Source organism: Callorhinchus milii, unplaced genomic scaffold, assembly GCF_018977255.1.
Source record: "Callorhinchus milii isolate IMCB2004 unplaced genomic scaffold, IMCB_Cmil_1.0 Scaffold5, whole genome shotgun sequence".
Lineage (NCBI taxonomy): Eukaryota > Metazoa > Chordata > Chondrichthyes > Chimaeriformes > Callorhinchidae > Callorhinchus > Callorhinchus milii.
In genome coordinates, this window is record NW_024704746.1 from 3,531,822 (window position 1) to 3,551,407 (window position 19,586).

General features: G+C 49.4%; 1 protein-coding gene across 1 annotated transcript in view; it reads right to left on the bottom strand.

Annotated features, from left to right (window-relative positions):
* Positions 1–341: 341 nt before the first annotated feature.
* Positions 342–19,586, bottom strand: part of sgip1a (SH3GL interacting endocytic adaptor 1a) — a gene marked incomplete at its 5' end in the record, with an annotated part of 28,750 nt that continues 9,505 nt past the window's right edge. Inside the window, 12 exons of the mRNA XM_007910052.2 lie at positions 342–642; positions 1,410–1,574; positions 2,455–2,519; positions 3,126–3,328; positions 4,319–4,451; positions 4,867–5,022; positions 5,291–5,402; positions 6,871–6,930; positions 13,096–13,222; positions 13,874–13,998; positions 18,614–18,688; positions 19,402–19,494. Coding sequence (XP_007908243.2) covers positions 620–642; positions 1,410–1,574; positions 2,455–2,519; positions 3,126–3,328; positions 4,319–4,451; positions 4,867–5,022; positions 5,291–5,402; positions 6,871–6,930; positions 13,096–13,222; positions 13,874–13,998; positions 18,614–18,688; positions 19,402–19,494 — 1,337 coding nt within the window. The remainder of the gene's footprint in view (positions 643–1,409; positions 1,575–2,454; positions 2,520–3,125; positions 3,329–4,318; positions 4,452–4,866; positions 5,023–5,290; positions 5,403–6,870; positions 6,931–13,095; positions 13,223–13,873; positions 13,999–18,613; positions 18,689–19,401; positions 19,495–19,586) is intronic.

Consider the following 19,586-nt stretch of genomic DNA (forward strand, 5'->3'; position numbering starts at 1 on the left):
TTCAAGCCTCTCCCAGAACCAAAATGAATGTGTGTGTGTGTATGTGAGTGTATGAGTGAGTGTGAGTGAATGTATGAGAGTGAATGTGAGTATAAGTATGAGTGAGTGAGAGTGTGAGCGGGTAAGTGTGAGCGAGCGAGCAAGCAAGTTAACATATGCCTTAGTCTGTGTGTGGTTCTGATGCCACCATCTGCCAACCCCTCACATAAACCTGGCACATTTTCCTGTGTTCTGACACAAGATCCGGATAGACCGGGGAGGGTGGTTAGGGGGGGGGTGGGAGAGGAGGGGACGGGGAGGAGGGGGTAGAGGAGGAGGGATGGGGCGGGAGAGAAGGGGTGGGTGAGGTGGGTTATTAATACCAAATTACAAATACATTTATTACACTGTAAAATACGAATTGTTACCAATGTCACATCGATCAGATAATAATACTGCAGGAACGTGGAGTCACAGCAAATCGCCTGCTCCACACAGAACAGAGAAGGTTTTATATATAAGTTTGGTGCAAGTTAAAGTTCGTTTGTGAGGTTTTTTTTTCCCCAGCTCAACCAAATAGCTCCTGCCTGTGTTTAAACATCTGCTCCCAGGGTCAATGCCGGGCTGTGTGGAAACCAAGTCAGTTATCAGCCATATACTTCCCTGTAAGAGAAACACAACAGGTAACACACAGTTAGACCCACACACACAGCAGCAACAACAACTTGCATTTATATAGAACCCCTCATGCAGGGTGGAGTCCCAGAGTGCTTGACAGTGGCGGTGCACGACACCGAGATGGGGGGGGGGGGGTGAACGTAGGCACGGTCGAAGAGGAAGGTCTTCAGGCACGATCTGAAGATGGGGAAGGAAGGTGCAAGGCGGCAGGATAGAGTTTCGAGGCTTAATAGTTGACAGCGCGGCCACCGATGGTGGAATGGAGGGCAAAACGAGGGACATACAGGAGGCCAGAGCCATTCGAGCAGGGGTAACGGGTTGGGGAGTAAGCAGGTTGGAGAGCTAGGGAGGGGGCCAGGGTGTGAAGGGAGTTGAAAACGAGTGTGAGGGTCTTGAAATGCACCACTCAGCTCCCCGAGCCTATTCTGCTATTCTATTAGATAGCGGCTGATTTGTACCTCAACTCCAATTAGCAACTCCAATGTCCGAAGCCCACAACTGAGAAGGTGAGGCGTGCCGGCCTGAATAACACAGTCATAGAAGCTAACAGCACAGAAGGAGGCCATTCGGCTCATCGTGTCTGTGGAGGATGCTGTTCCATGTCGGCCAGCAAACACCAGCGTTGAGATCTCCCTTCACCTCTCACCACCCACCTCTCCCCCCACCCACTCCCCCACCTCAACCCCTCCCCCACCGATTGTAAACCGAGCGGGATTAAAAACGGAAACTAAAGAAAAGGGGGAAGATTTTACCTGCTGCGAACCTCTTCTTGATGAGGGAGAACCTGTAACCTGCTCCCACCAGCTCAATGTCCACCCCTGACAGCGTGCTGCCCTCACTGGTGAACTGCACGGCCAGGGTGGCGGGTTTGCTGGGGCCGTCAGACAGCTGGAACCTGGCCAGGAGCGCGCCCACACCTGAGAGACGCCAACGGCAAACACGACACGTGGTGAGAGGAGCCGAGCACCCAGAAACCAACACCCCCTCCCCGCCTCCACCCCAATACAGGACTCGGACAGAAACCTGATAGGCGAAGGGTGGAGAGAACATGTGAGAGACAGAGGGAGTAAAAGCTTTAATGTGGTGTGACTGGACTGGATATTTCACAGGGAAAATAATAATAATAATCCTTGAATTTGATATAGAGCCATATCACATCGTCGAGACATCTCAAAGTGCTTCCCAGGATATATTGTAAAGTGGATTGACTGTATATTTTGTGAACCAAACGTGGCAGTCAATTGCGCACAGCAGCGTCTCACAAACAGTCGTAGATAGAGTGACTGAATTATTATTTTATTATCCCGGAAAGTGATCCGCCAATCGACTAATAACTGGATTCCTACTAAATATTCTAGGTACACTGAGGCGTGTGGAGTAAGGAAATTTACCCAACGTTTCACCCTGCCTGGGAATCAAACCCAAGTGCTCTAACCACAACTCTACGGGATGAAAATGGAGGAAGACGAGGAGGAGCTATTGCACCCAGCGTGTTGGTAGCCAGTGATAAAGTGATTACCAATCCCACGTGCCTGTCCTTCTCCGATGACCAGAATGATGGATATGGGGATAGGTTGGGGCAGTGCGGTTGAAAGGACAGCTTGCTCTGAGAGTCGGTGCAGACTCGATAGGCCGAATGGCCTCCTTCATCCCTGTAAAGATTTGGGATATGCATGGATGTGGAGAAGGCATTGTCCCAAAGAAGGCCAAATGAAATGGGATGCACAGCAGGGACATGCACCTGGAAAGCACCAAGGATAAAAATTGGCAAAGTGAAAAGAAATCTCCAACAATTACCTCCATTTTCCGATCTCTGGGATATATCCGGGATTTTCCACAGGATTCTCTGCTGCTCTGCACTCCTACAACAACAACAACAACAACAATTTGCACTTATATAGCGTCTTTCATGTGGGGTAGTTTCTTGGAATGCTACAATGTAATATTAATAATAATAATTCTTGATTTGATATAGCGCCTTATCACATCATTGAGATGTCTCCAAGCGCTTCACAGAATGTACTGTTAAGGGGAGAGGCTGTGTGTTTTGGGGCAAAATGCAGCAGCCAATTGTGGATTGGGTTACCAATTTTTTTTTGAGGGATTATTACCCCCTGAAAGTGATACGCCAATCGACTAACCACCGGGTTCCAACTTACTGCTAGGTAAAAAGAGGCGTGTGAGTTCAGCAAGGAAACCTGCTAAGGTTTCTTTTCCCCTCCCTTGAATCGAACCCAGGTCCTCTCGCTTGCGAGTCACCTCGCTACAGGACTCCACTTTTATCCACTATTGGGTGGCCAACGTGAGTCTGTGTCAAATCAACATTTTGTTGCCAGTAGCGATATTTATGGCGTGGGTGTAACTCAAAAAATATTCAATCCAGAAAAATTTAGTTGGTTGGCCGACCAAAAATGGTGGCCACCGACTGCTGTGTTGGGAGTGGAAGGTCTCCTTGCGCCATTCCTTACCAGACAGCAGGGGGCAGCACTGCCTGTAGCTTGGCCACCCGTCCGTCCACCGTGGTCAGGAACTGGACGTTGTTGAGAGCCACGGGCGTGACCATGGCATCCGCGTTGTACTTGTAGTCGATGCGCAGGTCAGTGCTGGTGGGCTCACACCTCCAACTGACTGCAAGGTTCAATGGTGTGGACTGGACACCCTGTGAGGAGACCTAAACACACGAGCAAGAACCGGTCAGTGCAGGGTTAGTGCTCACACACACACACACAACAACAACTTGCACTGAGGTGGATATGTATTTGTTAGGTCGGGGTATTAAGGGATATGGGGAAAGGCTGGTTAATTGGTGTTGAGGTACGGCTCAGCCTGATCCTATAGAATGGAAGAGCAGACTCAAGGGGCTGAATGGCCTCCTTCTGTTTCTATGTTTCTACATGACAACAACAACTTGCATGTATACAGCGCCCCTCGCACGGGGTAACATACCAGAGCGCTTAACACACACACACACATACATATATACAAACAAGAAAAACACAGAGAGAAAAAGAGAGACAAAGAGAGAGCATAATAATCTCTGCATTTAATATAGCGTCTTATCGCGTCATTGAGACGTCACAAAGTGCTTCACAGGATATACTATAAAGCGGAGTGAGTGTGTATTTTTCTAAAGAAAATCAGAATGAGAATAAGAGGAGAAAGACAAAAGAGAGAATGAGAGAGAAACAAAGAACATATTTGCATTTACAACAACAGCAACTTGTATTTATATAGGGCCTTCACACTGGGCAGTGGCTCCGAGCCCGGGCCAGCGAGAGGGAGGAGGTGACCGTAAGCACGGTTGAAGTGTTGGGTCTTGAGAGGATTTTTGCTCACAGAGTACACAGTCAACTCCACTTTACGGTATATACTGTGAGGCACTTTGAGACGTCTCAAAGACAAGATAAGGCGCTGTATCAAATGCCAGGATTATTATTATTATTATTTAAAGATGTAGAGGGAGCGAATGGGGCGCAGGTGTAGACGAGGGAGTTCCAGGGTGAGAGGTGTGCGATGGTGGTGCGGAGGGAGGGGTCTGGGTGGTAGGTGGGTGGGGAGGCGGGGGGGAGGCAAGCCTGCGTTAGTTGTGTCGGGACCCCCATCCCTCGTGTTACTGGGGTCACCCCTGAACAGGCGTGGGGATGGTGGGAGGCAGACGTACCTGGTACTTTAACATGTCCACGTTATAATATGTGGCCGATGGTTTCTGCTCAGCCACTTTTTTTAGGTGCGTCATTAGATTGGGCATATTCACCCAGAACTCCCTGCTGCTGCCCTCGTCTTGAGAAGAACTGCTGCCATAAAACACAGAAAACATTCAAATTTTATGGCTTAAAATTTTATTTGTAACCCATCACCCCCCAACCGTCCCCCCAAATCCTCCCCTTCCTCACTCGCAAATTCATCCTGCCCCCCGAAATCTCCCCACCCCACCCCACCAATCCACCCCATCCCACACCCCCACCCCTACACTGCTCCCCTAACCCTCCACACCTATGGACATTTGGCTTTCGTTCTTAAGAAATGGTGTATTTTAGCTGTTTCCTGGAGCTGAACTGGGGCTCCAAGGTGACATGTTTGGCAACGGAATACTGGAATCCATCCAGCTCTCCGTGCCTGTCTCGAGCCCAGATGCTGAGCCAGGTGAGTCCGCAAGATTCCAGTGTGTAGTGTATTTTACGCCCGGATATTTCTCTTGCAATGAAGTACCTGCAGAGCAACTGGGGGTTGGGGAGCATGTGCTCGAGTCTGGTGCAGTTGGTGATGCAGAAGGTGAGGACTGCGGGACACTGGTTATTGGCAAAGTGCCTGGTGATTCCTGCCGGGAAGGACAGCACCATCTCCCCCGTGATCTTCACAATACACCTGGGGAACCACACGCACATCAGAGAGAGGACACTTCTCCTCATCACACTGTCAGCTGCCCGACGCCGCTCAAGCCCACACAGGCCCCGCTCGCGCCCAGACGGGCCCCGCTCACGCCCCTGATGGGCCCCGCTCGCGCCCAGACGGGCCCCGCTCGCGCCCAGACGGGCCCCGCTCGCGCCCCGACGGGCCCCGCTCACACCCAGACCCCGTGAAGGTTTCTCGTGTGTGTGTGTGTCCTGTCGTGTCTGGACAGCGGCTGACGTACTTGCTGGGATCTGCTCCTTTGAAGTAGGTGTTGACGGTCTCGGTGAAGGCGGCAGCGACCGGGAGCGTGTCCTGGGCCCCCATGGTCAGTGGGCTGGGACCTCGCGAGGCTCCTGCAAGGGAGAGCGGGCGTCTTTAACCCCTCGTGGACCAGAACAGGGCAGCAAGAAGGGAGAACAACAACAACTTGCTTTTATATAGCGCCCTTCACACAGGGTAGCATCCCAGAGTGAGAAGGAAGTGTGGGGTGGGGGGGTGGGGAGGAGAGAGAGAAGTCATCACATCAAACAATCTCCCAGCCCCTCCCTCCCTTACCATCCACCCTTTGATGTCAACACAGTCAAGATGCAGATGGTGACCAGATCAGAGAGGAACTGGATAAAGATCAGGTGATGACTACTTGATGTAAAATCTTCCAACAACACAGGGATTTGGGGATTTGGTGGGGAGGGGTTATACCTTATGCACAAAGGACCGCCCTAACTTGGCGTGCAGGGTCAATGGGGAACGGGTGGGGAAGAGGCGGCAGGAGAGGGATGTGAGAGAGAGAGAGAGTGAGTGAGAGAGAGGATAGACTAGTTTAGACATCAGAATCTCTCCAGTGAGAACAAAGCCATTTTTCATCGCTCTGTAGGGACTTTGCCTTAAACTCCCGCCTCACACACACAGACTCCAATCCCCACAATTGAAGTTGAGGTTCAGATCAACCATGATTAATAGAATGGAGGAACACGCTCGAGGGGCTGAATGGCCTACTCCTATCTTCCCATTTCCCATTGGTGGTAGAAAAGAGATCTCCTCCCCCCCCACCCCAAAGCCCATAACTTCTCGTGTTCCCAAGCTTAAGACCAATGGTCTTAAAAATTGAACGTCATGTGGAATTTTGGAAACAGGACTTGAATATTGCCATAATTGGGATTTTCGTTTCTTCTGAACATCTTCAAGGCTGAGACTGATAGATTTTTAAAAAATAGAGGGATTGGGAGATATGGGGAGAGGGCAGGTAATTAGAGTTAGGTCTGAAGATCAGCCATGATCTTATCGAATGGCGGGGCACAGGCTCGAGGGACCGAATGGCCTACCCCTGCTCCTAATTCTTATGTTCTTATGTTATTTTGGGTAATGCTGTGGATTTATCACTGAACTAGGGTGCAATCCTAAAAACACACAATTTAACTTAAACATGTCCATTCCTGAGGGTATTAACAGAGTTGAGATTGCAGGTTTCAGATTCACAACAATAATAATCCTTGCATTGGATACAGTGCCTTATCACATTTTCGAGACATCTCAAAGCGCTTCACGGAATATACTGTAAAGTAATTTGACTATATATTTTGTGGGTGAAATGTACAAATGGGACCGTCAAGTGCAGAGATAGTATTGCTCAATAAATATTGTACTGTTGGATTTAATACTCAGTTGTCTTTTGGTGTGAAGACTCGCTTATTCCTGGGTGAAATGCATCATTAAGCAGTCTATCAGTTAGCAGCGAGGGTTTGGGGGTGATTAGCAGACCAGGAGGCTCATGCACATGCACACACACAGTGGGAAACGTTTCACAGAATTGTACTTACTTACCATCGAAAGTTAAATAAAACTTGCCTCTATCAAACCATACCAAGGAGGGCTGATCATTCTCTGCGTGGTTGGGAGGTAAAGCAAGGGGTTGGGGGTTGGGAATGAAGGTAAGGGAGAGAGAAGGACACAAGAGTGAGTCACGTAGGGTTGGCAGGGAGTAGAGTCAAAGCACTGAAAACCATCGCTGCGAAAGGGAGACAGAGAATCCACTTCACATCTCACATTGCTCCAAATGCATTTGAACCCCTCTCGGACAGTTGCTGCTGTCCTACACTGCAACCAATGTTTCACTCATTGCTTTAACCCTCATCAGCACCGACAACTGAGGGTCGCAAGTAAGGTTAGCAGATTCTCAATCATTTGTCAATGGGGAACGGCGGCTATTTTCTTGGTGTTCGTCGCCGGCCATTTTGTTAGTGGTATTGGTGGCCATTTTGTTGATGACGAGCAGCCACTTTTTAACGATGGATGTTGTTTTGTTTGCTGGCTACACCAGCACAAGACATGGTGGGGAACAAGCAAGGGAATGGGATTAAATTAGAGAGCTCTAGCACCAGCACAGACATGATGGAGAGAGAGAGCAAAGGAATGGGATGAGAAGAGAGAGTAGGGGATTACCACCAACACAGGCACCATGGGCCAAATAGCCTCTTCCTGTGGTTCTCTGAGGGAGATTTTGACTACGATGAGAGGACAGGAGAAAAACTAACCCAACTTATATGGCCCGGGAAAAGCCCACAGCCTGGTCTGTTACGTCCCATCTCATTAGAAACCAACACAATTCTGTCATATCCTCAAACAAGGTCTCCACCAAAGAGCATCCTTCTTGACACAATCACTGATACAACCTTCCTCCAACAACTCTCTGGCTCACCTGCTCCAGAAACGCACCAATCCCAGTCTCACGTCAGTCAGTCTGAAGTGTCTCTTCTCTCAAGTCAACCATCTTTTTAATCGTTTCAAGGACAGTTCAGTAGAAGGGAGGGGGAAATCATGTAGGGCGGTTTGAGGGGGTGTTGTACGATGAGGTGTCTTAGAGCAGTGGTGGCCAATCTTTCATAGTCGGCCAACAAAACACATTTTCTCCACTGTATTTCTTGATTTATGCCACAAATTCAATCAAGAATAAACTGAGAACACATGAACTGATCGAATACTTATTTAGACTTATTCAGACTCGTGCAAATGTTCTGTGGGAGGGGGTGGGGTGGGGTTGCTTCTTGACGGCTTGTGGGAAGCTTCCGGCCCGGGGGCCAGAGGTTGGCTGCCACTTTTAGAGGGACCAGAGTAGAGATAGAGCAAAATATGATACAAAGGTAATTGTCTGATTTGTAGCGAGTTTGGAGTTGGTAAGTCAAGACTGAGTGAATAAGGTCCCTCCAACCTACTCTCTCCCGCCCTTCTTTTGAGAGTCGCCTTAAAACACATCTGTTTGATCGCATTATCATTCAACTTTCCTTCCACTCCTTCACCCCTCCCCACCAACAGGTCCCACATCGTCAGTTCTGGCACCCGGCTGGAATTGTCAAACGCTTTGGGACATCCTCCCGACATGAAAGGTGCTGTGTGGATGTACAACAACAACAACTCCTCATGCAGGGTAGCGTCCCAGAGTGTAAATTGTAAGGCAGGGTGGAGCGGAAAGGGCAAGGTGGATGACGGGGCGTTTGAAAGTCCTCATTTGTTATCGCGTAACACCAGACTCACCACTCACAGACAGGAAATGTCATTGGAAGGCAGGCAGAGTGCAACAAGCATGGTTCAAATGGCTTTGGATTTCACTGCAGTCGGTTTTTCCACTGACTCCAGTAAAAGATCAGCAAACAACGGAGATCTGACAGGTACAAACTCTGAAGGGTTCGAATCGGACATACTGTCCATTGCCAAGCAGAAACGGTTTCTCAAGGGCACAGTGATTGGGGGGGATTGAGTGCAGAAACAAGGCAGGGAGGAGGAGAGCTGAGAATCAGTTGGAAAATTAGGAATGGAGATGGAAATTTGGGGGTGTGAGTGCGGGAAATCCTAGACTGATGCAAAGGAAGAGAGATGGTTGGTGTAGGGAGCACTGGGATTATAGGTTTAACAGCGTCTGTGAGTATGTTGGCAATACCAACCATTGGCATAGCTCGATCTAGATAATTATTTGGGGAGGAAGGGTTTGCAGGGTTATGGGGAGAGAGGGGGGGAATGGGATTGATTTGGATAGTTCTTTTCAAAGAGCTGCCACAGGCACAATGGCCTCCTTCTGGGCTGTATAATTCTTTGATACTGTGATATACGATATACTATAATAATGCCAATCACAGCCACCTCTGGCCAATTACAACCAACAGTAGCCAATCACAGCCAACAGTGGCCAATCACAGCCAACAGTGGCCAATCACAGCCAACAATGGCCAATCACAGCCAACAGTGGCCAATCACAGCCAACAGTGGCCAATCGCAGTCAACAGTGACCAACCACAACAAACAATGGCCAATCACAGCCAACCACTGCCAGCCAACACCACCAAGTCGCAGCCAACATCAGCCAATCACAGCCAACACCAATTAATGCCAACCAACTGGAGCCAACACCAGCCAATACCATTCAATTATAGCCAACACCAGTCATTCACAGCCAACACCAGCCAATACCAACCATTTATAGCCAACACCAGCCATTCACAGCCAACACCAGCCAATACCATCCAATTATAGCCAACACCAGCCATTCACAGCCAACACCAGCCAATACCATCCAATTATAGCCAACGCCAGCCATTCACAGCCAACACCAGCCAATACCAACCAATTATAGCCAACACCAGCCATTCACAGCCAACACCAGCCAATACCATCCAATTATAGCCAACACCAGCCATTCACAGCCAACACCAGCCAATACCAACCAAGTATAGCCAACACCAGCCATTCACAGCCAACACCAGCCAATACCATCCAATTATAGCCAACACCAACCATTCACAGCCAACACCAGCCAATACCAACCAATTATAGCCAACACCAACCAATCACAGCCAACACCAGCCAATAGTAACCAATCGCAACCAACACCAGCTAATACCAAACAATCATAATAATCCCTGCATTTGATACAGCGCTTTTCACGTCTTCTCGACGTCTCAAAGCGCTTCACAGAATAGACTGTAAAGTGAATTAACCGTATATTTGTGGGCAAAACACGGCAGATAATTGCACACAGCAGTGTCCCACAAACAGTCGTGGATTGAAAATTATCAATCATAGCCAGTGCCAGCCAATAGCAGTCAATACCAACAAATCGTAGCCAACACCAACCAATAGCAACCAATCACAGCCAACAATAGCCAATCACTGCCAACATTGGCCTTTTGCTGTCAACAGTGGCCAATCACAGCCACTACTGGCGAATCACAATCAATACCAGCCAACCACTGCTAGCCAACACCAGCGAATACCAACCAATCTCAGCCAACACCAGCCAATCGCAGGCAACACCAGCCAATCGCAGGCTACACCAACGAATCGCAGCCAACACCAGCCAATACCAACCAATCGCAGCCAACACCAGCCAATGCCAACCAATTGCAGCCCAAACCAGCCAATACCAACCAATCACAGCCAACACTAGCAAAAACCAGCCAATCTCAGTCAACACCAGCCAATCGCAGCCAACACCAACCAATACCAACCAATTGCAGCCAACACCAGCCAATGCCAACCAATTGCAGCCAACACCAGCCAATGCCAACCAATTGCAGCCAACACCAGCCAATGCCAACCAATTGCAGCCAACACCAGCCAATACTAACCAATCACAGCATACACTAGCCAATACCAGCCAATCTCAGCCAACACCAGCCAATCGCAGCCAACACCAACCAATACCAGTCAACACCAGCCAATAGCAACCAATTGAAGCCAACATCAGCCAATGCCAACCAATCGCAGCCAACACCAGCCAATACCAACCAATCACAGCCAACATCAGCCAATACCAATATCAATCGCAGCCAACAATAACCAATCACTACCAACATTGGCTGTTTGCTGCCATAACAGCCAATCACCAGCAAATCACTGCCAACTCCACAATAGCAACTTGTAGGTATATACAGGGTGACTTTTGGTGCTTCCTCCACACTCTCCCCCCCTCCCCCCACCACTACATATCTCTGGATCTGGTACTGTACCTGCCGGCGTCTCACACCACTTCTCAAATGTGGGCAGATTTCCAACATCATCGTCTGATGCCAGTCACAAAAAGGGGCAAATTAAGAAAATCAAAATATAGAAACACATCAAATACATAAATAAAAAGGTTACGCCAAGCTGGGAAAGAATATTAACAATAAAGTAAATAAATAGGGATTGGTTTGGAATGTAAAGCTGCCTAAACACTAAAACTAGGCATTGCAAATCATTTGTACGGACCCAATTCGGGGTAAACTAAGGCCTAAATCACCCCTCTGCATCACTGGGCTAGAGGGGAGGGAAAGTAACAGCCCATGTTCCTGCAACAGAGGTTGGAAATTTCACCTAGTCTTAGCCCCTTAGGCAGTTTTCCCTTAAGTTTATGGATAGGGCAGAATTGGGGGAAATCCTTCAATCCTGGGGAGATGGAAAAATAGTGGGAAGAGCAGGGAGAAACGGAGAGATATTGGGAACAGCTGGAGAAGACAGGGAGATAGTGGGAAGAGCAGGGGGAAATGGGGAGACAGTGGGAAGAGCAGGAGAAGATGGGGAGATTATAGGAAGAGCAGGAGGGAAACAGAGAAAGGTTTTTTTTAGGAGTATTGGTATAACGGAAGCCTAAAAAAAAACCTGGGCCTAAAATCATGAGCTGATTTGGGATCTCGCTGTGAAATGACCAGGCGATACAGCCACTTGTCAACCACCACTCCTCAACAAGCAGCTTCGCAAGGGGAAAAACAAATGAACCTCAAGAGGACATCTACACATAGTCAGAAGCACATTCAGATTCTCTTCTGTCCTACTCTTTCTCTCTTCCCTCCTCTCCATTTCCCTCCTCTCCTCCTTTTGTCTCCCCACACCTCACTCTGGCTTCTCTTCCTCCACCTCTTCCCTCCTCCAATTGCTCTCTTCTCTGTTCATCCATCAGCATCCCCTCTCTCCTCCCTCACGCTGTATATCCATCATGGTGGGGGAAGGGGTGGGGGAGGGGTACGTCGGAATGATGGCAGTGATAGTCAAGTGATGATTGAGGAATATGTTCATGCAAAACACCGAATACATATATTTAAAAAATGCCCAAATATCTGATAAGCCGGGCTGTGCTGTGTGGTACTGTCATCAGCACTGCTGATCGCCAGCAATTTTAAAAGGGGGGGAGGATGGGGGGGATGAAATAATTACTACCAATTTTTTCGCTAATATCTGCCCCCCCCCACCCCAATCACCCTGGAGGAGCGTTGTAGCGTGAGGGGAGCAGTTGGTTGTTGCATTAAGCTATCTAAATAGAAGTCTTCACAAAACTATAAGATAAGCTGCGAACGCTTTGGAAAGGGAGGGAGAAGATTGATATTCTGGACATCCAGTGAAGCCACTGCCTCAGTGGGACATCCTGGAGTTGTAATGGATTATCCCAAACAGCCCCAGGTTTGGCTTCTTGCAGCTGGCGATTGGGTTAGGTTGAGGTGGATTGGGTTAGGGTGCAATTAGTTGGCTTGTGTTTGAGTTTAGTTTGTTGAGTTGCTTCAAGTTAAATGGGGTTGGGTAATACTGTTTGTGTTGTTTGCATTACTTTGGTTGCCTTGTGTTATTTGTGTTGAGTTCTGTTCAGTTGGGTTGGAATGGGTTGGCTGGTTGAGTTTGACTCAGTCAGGTTGGGTTTGGTTGGGTAATGTTGGGTTGGCACAGGTTGGGTCAGTTCGTTCTGGTTGGGTTCAGTTGTGTTGGTTAGGTACTGTTGAGTTCAACTAGGTGGATTAGATTGGGTTGAATTGGGGTTTGGATTGGATTAGAACGTATTGGGTTGGGTTGGATCTGGAATGGGTTGAGATGAGTCAGTCCAGTTCAATTGTGTTGATCTTTTTTTTTTGTCAGTAGGTTGGGTCGGGTTGGGCTGTGTTGACCAGATTGAATGTGGCTGGGTTGCTCCTGAATGGCTGGGCTTTATGGTGTTGTATTGTTGCGTTGTGGTGGGTTGGGGTAGTTTGGCCTGGATTGGGTTGGGGGTCCTGGCGCGCGCACACACACATAGACAGACAAGGAGTCTTTTACCGACAGTCGGGGTGGTGGCAGCGCTCAGCGAGTTGGTGGAGGATATGGAGGAGGTGCTTTCAGCCCGGGCTAGAGGTGCCACTGGGGGAGGGCTGGACGAGTGGATGGGAGGGCTGAACGGTCTGGACTGTAAAACAAAGCACAAGACACCGTTACAGGCTGCTCGTCTCCCCCCTACCTGTTCCCCCCAACACACACACATCACCACCACCGAGAACTTGCATTTATACAACATCCTTCACATGGGGCAGCGTCTTGAAGAGCTGAACAATTACTGGTGGCGGGGACTCTTCCCTCTCAGCTCCTATTAACCCTGCAAGCCAAAGCCCTAACGGTTAGGATGGTCCTAGCTGGGCAAACAGCGGGAAAGCTTGCCAGGCAGTCCTCTCAATAGCAAGCTGGTTGGTTAGACTCTTAATAAGAACCCAACCAAATGGAGGAGACACATCACATCACAGCCTTGTGAGTGGTGAACACACACACATTCTCTCACACGCACAAACACGCACACAGGGTTTCCGACAGGCGCGGGGTGGGGGGGATACTGGATAAAACTTGAAAAGGAAAGAATTGCAAGGTTATGGAGAAAGAGTGGAGGAGTGGGACTAGTTGGATAGTTCGCTCAAAGAGCTGGCACAGACACAATGAGCCAAATGGCCTCCTTCTGTGTTGTAAGTATCTAGGATTCTATGACACAGAATCCTGTGCAGAGTCTCAGCGATGTGATACGGTGCTATATCAAATGCAAGATTTATTATGATTATTATGTGGAACGTACCATGTCACTGATGCCGGGTTTTCCAGGGGGAAGCTTTGGCCGGGAGGTAGGGCGCGGTGGGGGCGGGGGAGGGGTGCTGCTCCGTCCACCAGAGGGGGTCGCGGGCCGAGCCGGAGACGAGGAACCTGAAAACCAAGCAGACGTGGCTTTAGCTTCACACAAGAGGAGCATGTCGTCGCAAGAGGCTTTGAAGTCCACCCAGTCTTAGCCCCCGAGACCATTTTGTCCTGAAGTTTAAGAATGCCCAGAATTGTGCACGATTTTACTGTATATATTTTCCTATGTCAGAGGAGCCCATACGGTCCATCGTGTCTATGCTTCTCTATGAAAGAGCATTCCATTCAGTCCAATTTGCCTGCTTTCCCATTTATCTGCAAATGACTCCTTTATACATAACAAGGTTTATTGCATAGCGCAATATGGATCCAAAACAGCCCATCCGGCCCAACTCGTCCGTGACTTGGAACTCATACAGTCGAAGATGACACTGAGTCAGAAGGTTGCGGGTTCAAGACCCACGTTGGGGCTTGGAATCACATAGTCTGAGATGACACTCCAATGCAGTGCTGCATTGCCGGAGGTGCCATTTGCAGATTACGCCCTGAAATGAGGTCTCGTTCACCCACAAAACACAGTCACTACATTTTACGACCAATTTTTTCATCCCATTTACCCTCCTTTCCCCAGATCCTTGTTAACTCACCCGCCCTACACCAGACACCCACTTTACTTCCAGAATGTTGTTGGTTTGCAGAAGATGATGGCAAGCAAGGCAGTGGTTGAAATGCGACATGTTAATCCCTTAAAGTTCAGTGATAACCAAAGGCTAAGCAAAGGAAACCTTGCCCCAGCCGTACAATCCTAACACAGTCACTACACCTTTCACAAGATCTCCTTGACATGAAACACAGAAGTCCGGGTCACAGAGCCAGTGTAAAGCAGCTCGACCTCAGTGCATCAGAGACTGAGCAGCATGGATTATCTGTTATAAATTATATATTATAAATTGGCTGCTGCTTTTCACCTGAAGACATACAGCCAATTCACTTTCCAGTATATTCTGTGAAGCGCTTTGAGATGTCTCAACGACGTGGTAATACCAATTGCAAGGATTATTAATAAAAGTACATGAATTTTTTCCAACGTGAACGTTGCCCCATCACTTTTCTTCTGGTTTTGAACTAGTTTGGGCAAAATTGCTGTGAAGGAATTACTGTCACAACAGCAGAACTATAGAAATTACAGCACAGGAGGAGGCCATTCAGCCCATCGGGTCTGTGTAGGTGCTCACTCACCCACTGGAGCTCTCTACTCTAACCCCTACCCTAACCTCACAGAGTCCTGTAGCTCAGTGGTTAGAGCACTCGCTTTGCAAGCGAGAGACCTGAGTTCAATTCCAGGCAGAGGGTGAAACCTTTGCTCCACACAGAGCCTAATAATAATCCCTCCAAAAAAAACAATAATAAATTGGTCATTTTCAATCCATGACTGTTTGTGGGACATTGCTGTGCGCAATTGGCTGCCGCATTCGCCCACAAATATACAGTCAATTCACTTTACAGTGTGTTCTGTGAAGCGCTTTGGGACGTCCTCCCGACGTGAAAAGCGCTCTATCAAATGCAAGGATTATTATTATTATTCCCTGCTCTCTCTCCCCATCGTGTCTACATTTGTGAACCCATTAACACACCATTGGTCTTAATAACTCCCCCACACTCTATTGTTTATTTAAATCAGTGTGATTTATCGACATGAAGAATTTGACTGATTTAAGCAACAAAAACAAAATCCCCCATGAAATGAATCCGAATTTAAGGCATTTGAGGTTTAAAGTTCTGATGGGAGAGCTTGGTTGAAATCTCTTTTGATTGAAATTTCTCACTTTACGTTGAGCGATGGGTAAGGAAAGATATGCGCAATAACAACCTACATTTACACGGCACCTCTCACGTGCAAACACACAACTTTCATTGGCTTTGAGACGTCCTCCCGACGTGAAAGGCGCAGTGTCAAATACAAGGGCTGTTTAGCGAGTAAAGGTCCCGAAGTGCCTTGCATTACATAACGGACGGTGCAAAGAAAGTCACACAATGGCATCCCATAATAATCCTCCCTCCTGGAGTCGGTGTTTCACAGCTGAAGACTTGTGTTCTAGAGCAAAGCAGCAACAGGACAAGGAAGATGGAGAGGCTCTCGTGAATGGGTAGCAGATTTATAGCCAAAACATCTGTAGGGGTATAAAGTCACAGACAGACAGGCACAGTGGGGTGACAGGGAATTGGGGAACGGATTCTGTTGCTCTCAGTAGACTTTCGGGGAATACATTTCAATCTCCGACAACCTTCTGATTGAAGAAATTTCTCCTAACCTCTCCTCTCGGTCTTCGCGCAAATTTATTCTCTTGGCCTGCCCCATACTGTCTGACCCACGTGGAAACCCATCACCGTGCTTAAGAATGTCCAAACTCCCCCCCCCCTACACATTTCCGACTGTCTGGAACAGAATACACCCCTCCCTTCCCTAAAGGGAGATGCTCAATTATATCAGAGAGTTTAAGACTCTGGTCGATGAAGGCCAAGGCTTATATGTGTGTGTGTGTGTGTGTGTGCGCGCGGTGGTTGGGGGGAAGAACCCTAGAGAGTGTGTTGGGGTAACTGTTGGGAGTTATACCAACTAAAACCACATAGATTGCAAGTTTCCCCATACTTGTTCAGCTAGGACCACCCAAAATGTTAATGGTTTGGCTTGCAGGGTTATCAGGAGCTGAGTGGGAAGGATCCCAGTCCCCAGTGCCCAACCAGCCTCCCCTGCGAGGCCTGTGGACAAGCCAGGCTGGTCTGTCATCAGCTGATACTCAACCGTTCACCCTGTCTGCTGTCTTGTCACATGCAATCCGTAAGCGACGAAGAGGAATGGGAAGAGACCGTTCAGTCCATCGAGCTTGCTTGTTAGATCTTCCAATTTCCATTTCCCCGCATTTTGCTCCTTCAAACCCATCTTTACTTCCCAAGTTTCTCAAACCATCACAGATTTGAGATATCCCAGAGAGATTCTGTGTGTGTGTGTGTGTATATGTGTGTGGGTGTGTGTGTGATGGTGTGTGTGTTGTGTGAGACTGTGTGTGGGTGATGTCCAGGAGCCATGCATCCCAGAATCCCAGCGCACTCTGTGTGAGAAGACTAAGAACAAGGCTCTCACTGCTTGGGCAGGTGTGGAGTCAAGGAGTTCTCCCTATTGCTGGTTCCGGCTCTATGTATTTGCGTCTCTCTCTCTCTCTCTTTCTCTCTCTCTCTCGCTTGCTCTCTTTGTCAAGGGGAAGCGGAAAGTAGCAAGGTTCAGCATGAATGAAGAGATGGGATACAGCGATGGGCTGGGTGGGGGCAGAGGTGGAGGGGAGGGTCGAAAGCAGCAGAAGCAGATGGAGGACGACAATCTTGCTGGCATCAAAGCTCCTGGAGTCCGCTGTAGCCATGCACAGTGACTTCAGCCGTCGCTACCTACCACTGCTGTTGGCCATGCCATTGCCACTGCCATTGCCCCCGCCGGGTCCTGGCGAGGAGACCACTGTCCTGTAAGTGGGGGGCGGAGGAGGAGGGGGAGAGCCCCTGGTCCCCAGCGACAGCTCTTTCAAGGATGAAGACGATTCGCTCTTCGGGGCGCTGGCTATGCCTCTCTCCGGCTCCGGGGTCTGCCTCTCGTCTGGAGATGGGGGCTTGGGGGGCGTGATGGGGGGTGGGGGCGTTGTGGTGGGGGGCGGGGGAGTGGTGGTCGGGGGTGGGGGTGTGGTGGTCGGGGGTGGGGTTGTGGTGGAGGGTGGGGTTTGGGAGCCAGTTGGCCCCGCTCCTGCCCCTGCAACTGCCCCCGCCCCTTTGGGAGAGGATGGCCTATCACCCAAAGGCCCTGCCCCTACATCTGCGCCATCCCCATCCCCTCCCCCAACATCAGGCCCCTCGGAGAAATCGATCCACGTGTTCTTGGGCAGCGAGGCTCCAGGGTGGCACGGCATCTCAGGCCCAAAGACCTCGTCCAGGTTGGCGATGGAGAAGCGGTTGCCGTCCTGGGACAATACGGGGCCCTGGGGGGTGGCGGAACCCTGGGGCAACCCTGGGCCCTGGGAAGACACGGGCCTCTCAGGCCCCTCGGCACAGGCTCCAGTCACTGCCTGGACAGCACCATCCAGCTCTGTCTCAAAGCCTTGTGGGGGGGCAACTGGCTCGGACATTAAATAAACCCAAGTGGAGAGAGAGAAAGAGAGACCGTGGCAGGAATCAAAGAGAGGTAGAGACAGAGAGAGAGAGAGAGAGAGAGAGGGCATGTTAAAACACACAGAAAAAGGAAAAACAAACCCTCAAAGGTTAAAGATTCGGAGAGGAAACTCCGAACTCCCAGGAGATTGAGGAGAACCTCAGGCCAGGATGGAGTCCCCTACAGGAGGTGACCGTCACTTCCCATGTTGCCTTTCCCGATATCGAGCTGCTATTTACGGGGGCGTTTTTCCAGACAAGCCCCGGATCAATCCCGACTCTCTCCCCAGAATCTGGTGGGCCGGAGCCCGAGGGAAAATCCCACAAACTCCTCACACTCCCAACGCCAACTCATGGCAGCTGGAGCAACCATCTCTCCAGGATCGGGCCAGGAGTTTAGCCGATGGGATGGAAATGGTGAGAACCAACCTGGTCATTAAAGGCCCCCATTTCCCCTCCCTGGCTCCCCTACCCTCCCCCGCCCTCCACACCGTACCTGATCCGTCCGCTGAGGGTGACGTTGTGCGGGGCGGGCTGACCGGGACATTTTTCGGAGGCAGCGGAGGAGGTGCTGAAAGAAGAGCAAAGAAAGAGAAGAAACTCTTTTGCTGCTGCCAAACTTTTAACCTTGTGTTTTGTCCGTTCTACTCATTTTTCTCTCCCAGAACAGTCCTCAAATCCCACGTTAATAATCCTTGCATTCGATATAGCGCCTTATCACATGGTTGAGATGTCTCAAAACCCTTCGCAGGATATACTGTAAGGCGAATTATTTGTATATTTTGTGGGCGAAAAACGGCAGCCAATTGCGGACAGCAGGGTCCCACAAACAGCCGCGGATTTAGGGACCCAATTATTATTATTACTTTTTTTGGGATGGATTATTACCCCCCCAGAAAGTGACCCACCAATCAACTAACAACTGGGTTCCTCCTCACTGCTACAGAGGTGTGTGGAGTAAGGAAACTTGCCTAAGGTTTCGCACTGTACAGGAATAAAACCCAGGTCCTCTCGCTTGCGAGGCGAGTGCTCTCACCAATATGCCGCTGCCTTAAAACCTATCCCTCTGACCCAACCAACGGTCATTAATGCAAGTGTATTAATACAAGTTGTTGTCTCTGTTTTTCCTCCTCCCCCCTCCTCGTTCCCCCCACTCCGCCATTCAGCCCGTAAGCCTGTTCCGCCATTCTATTACGTATGATCAAATAGTGGTACAGGCTCGAGGGGCTGTATGGCTTACTCCTGTTCCTATGTTTCCCCTCACTGCGTGTCCTGGAAACTTACCTCCGGTCGGAAAGCACAGTGCTGAGGACGACAACTCATTTTGGGGATCGTCGGCCGAGACGGGAGCCCAGATCTCCGGTTGGTCGATGACTCCTTTTAAGAGACGAGACAATGTCAATCTCAATCTCTGGGCAGCAAATCCAAATCCCCCTCCCTCCCCAATCCACGTCTATACAGACCTGTCC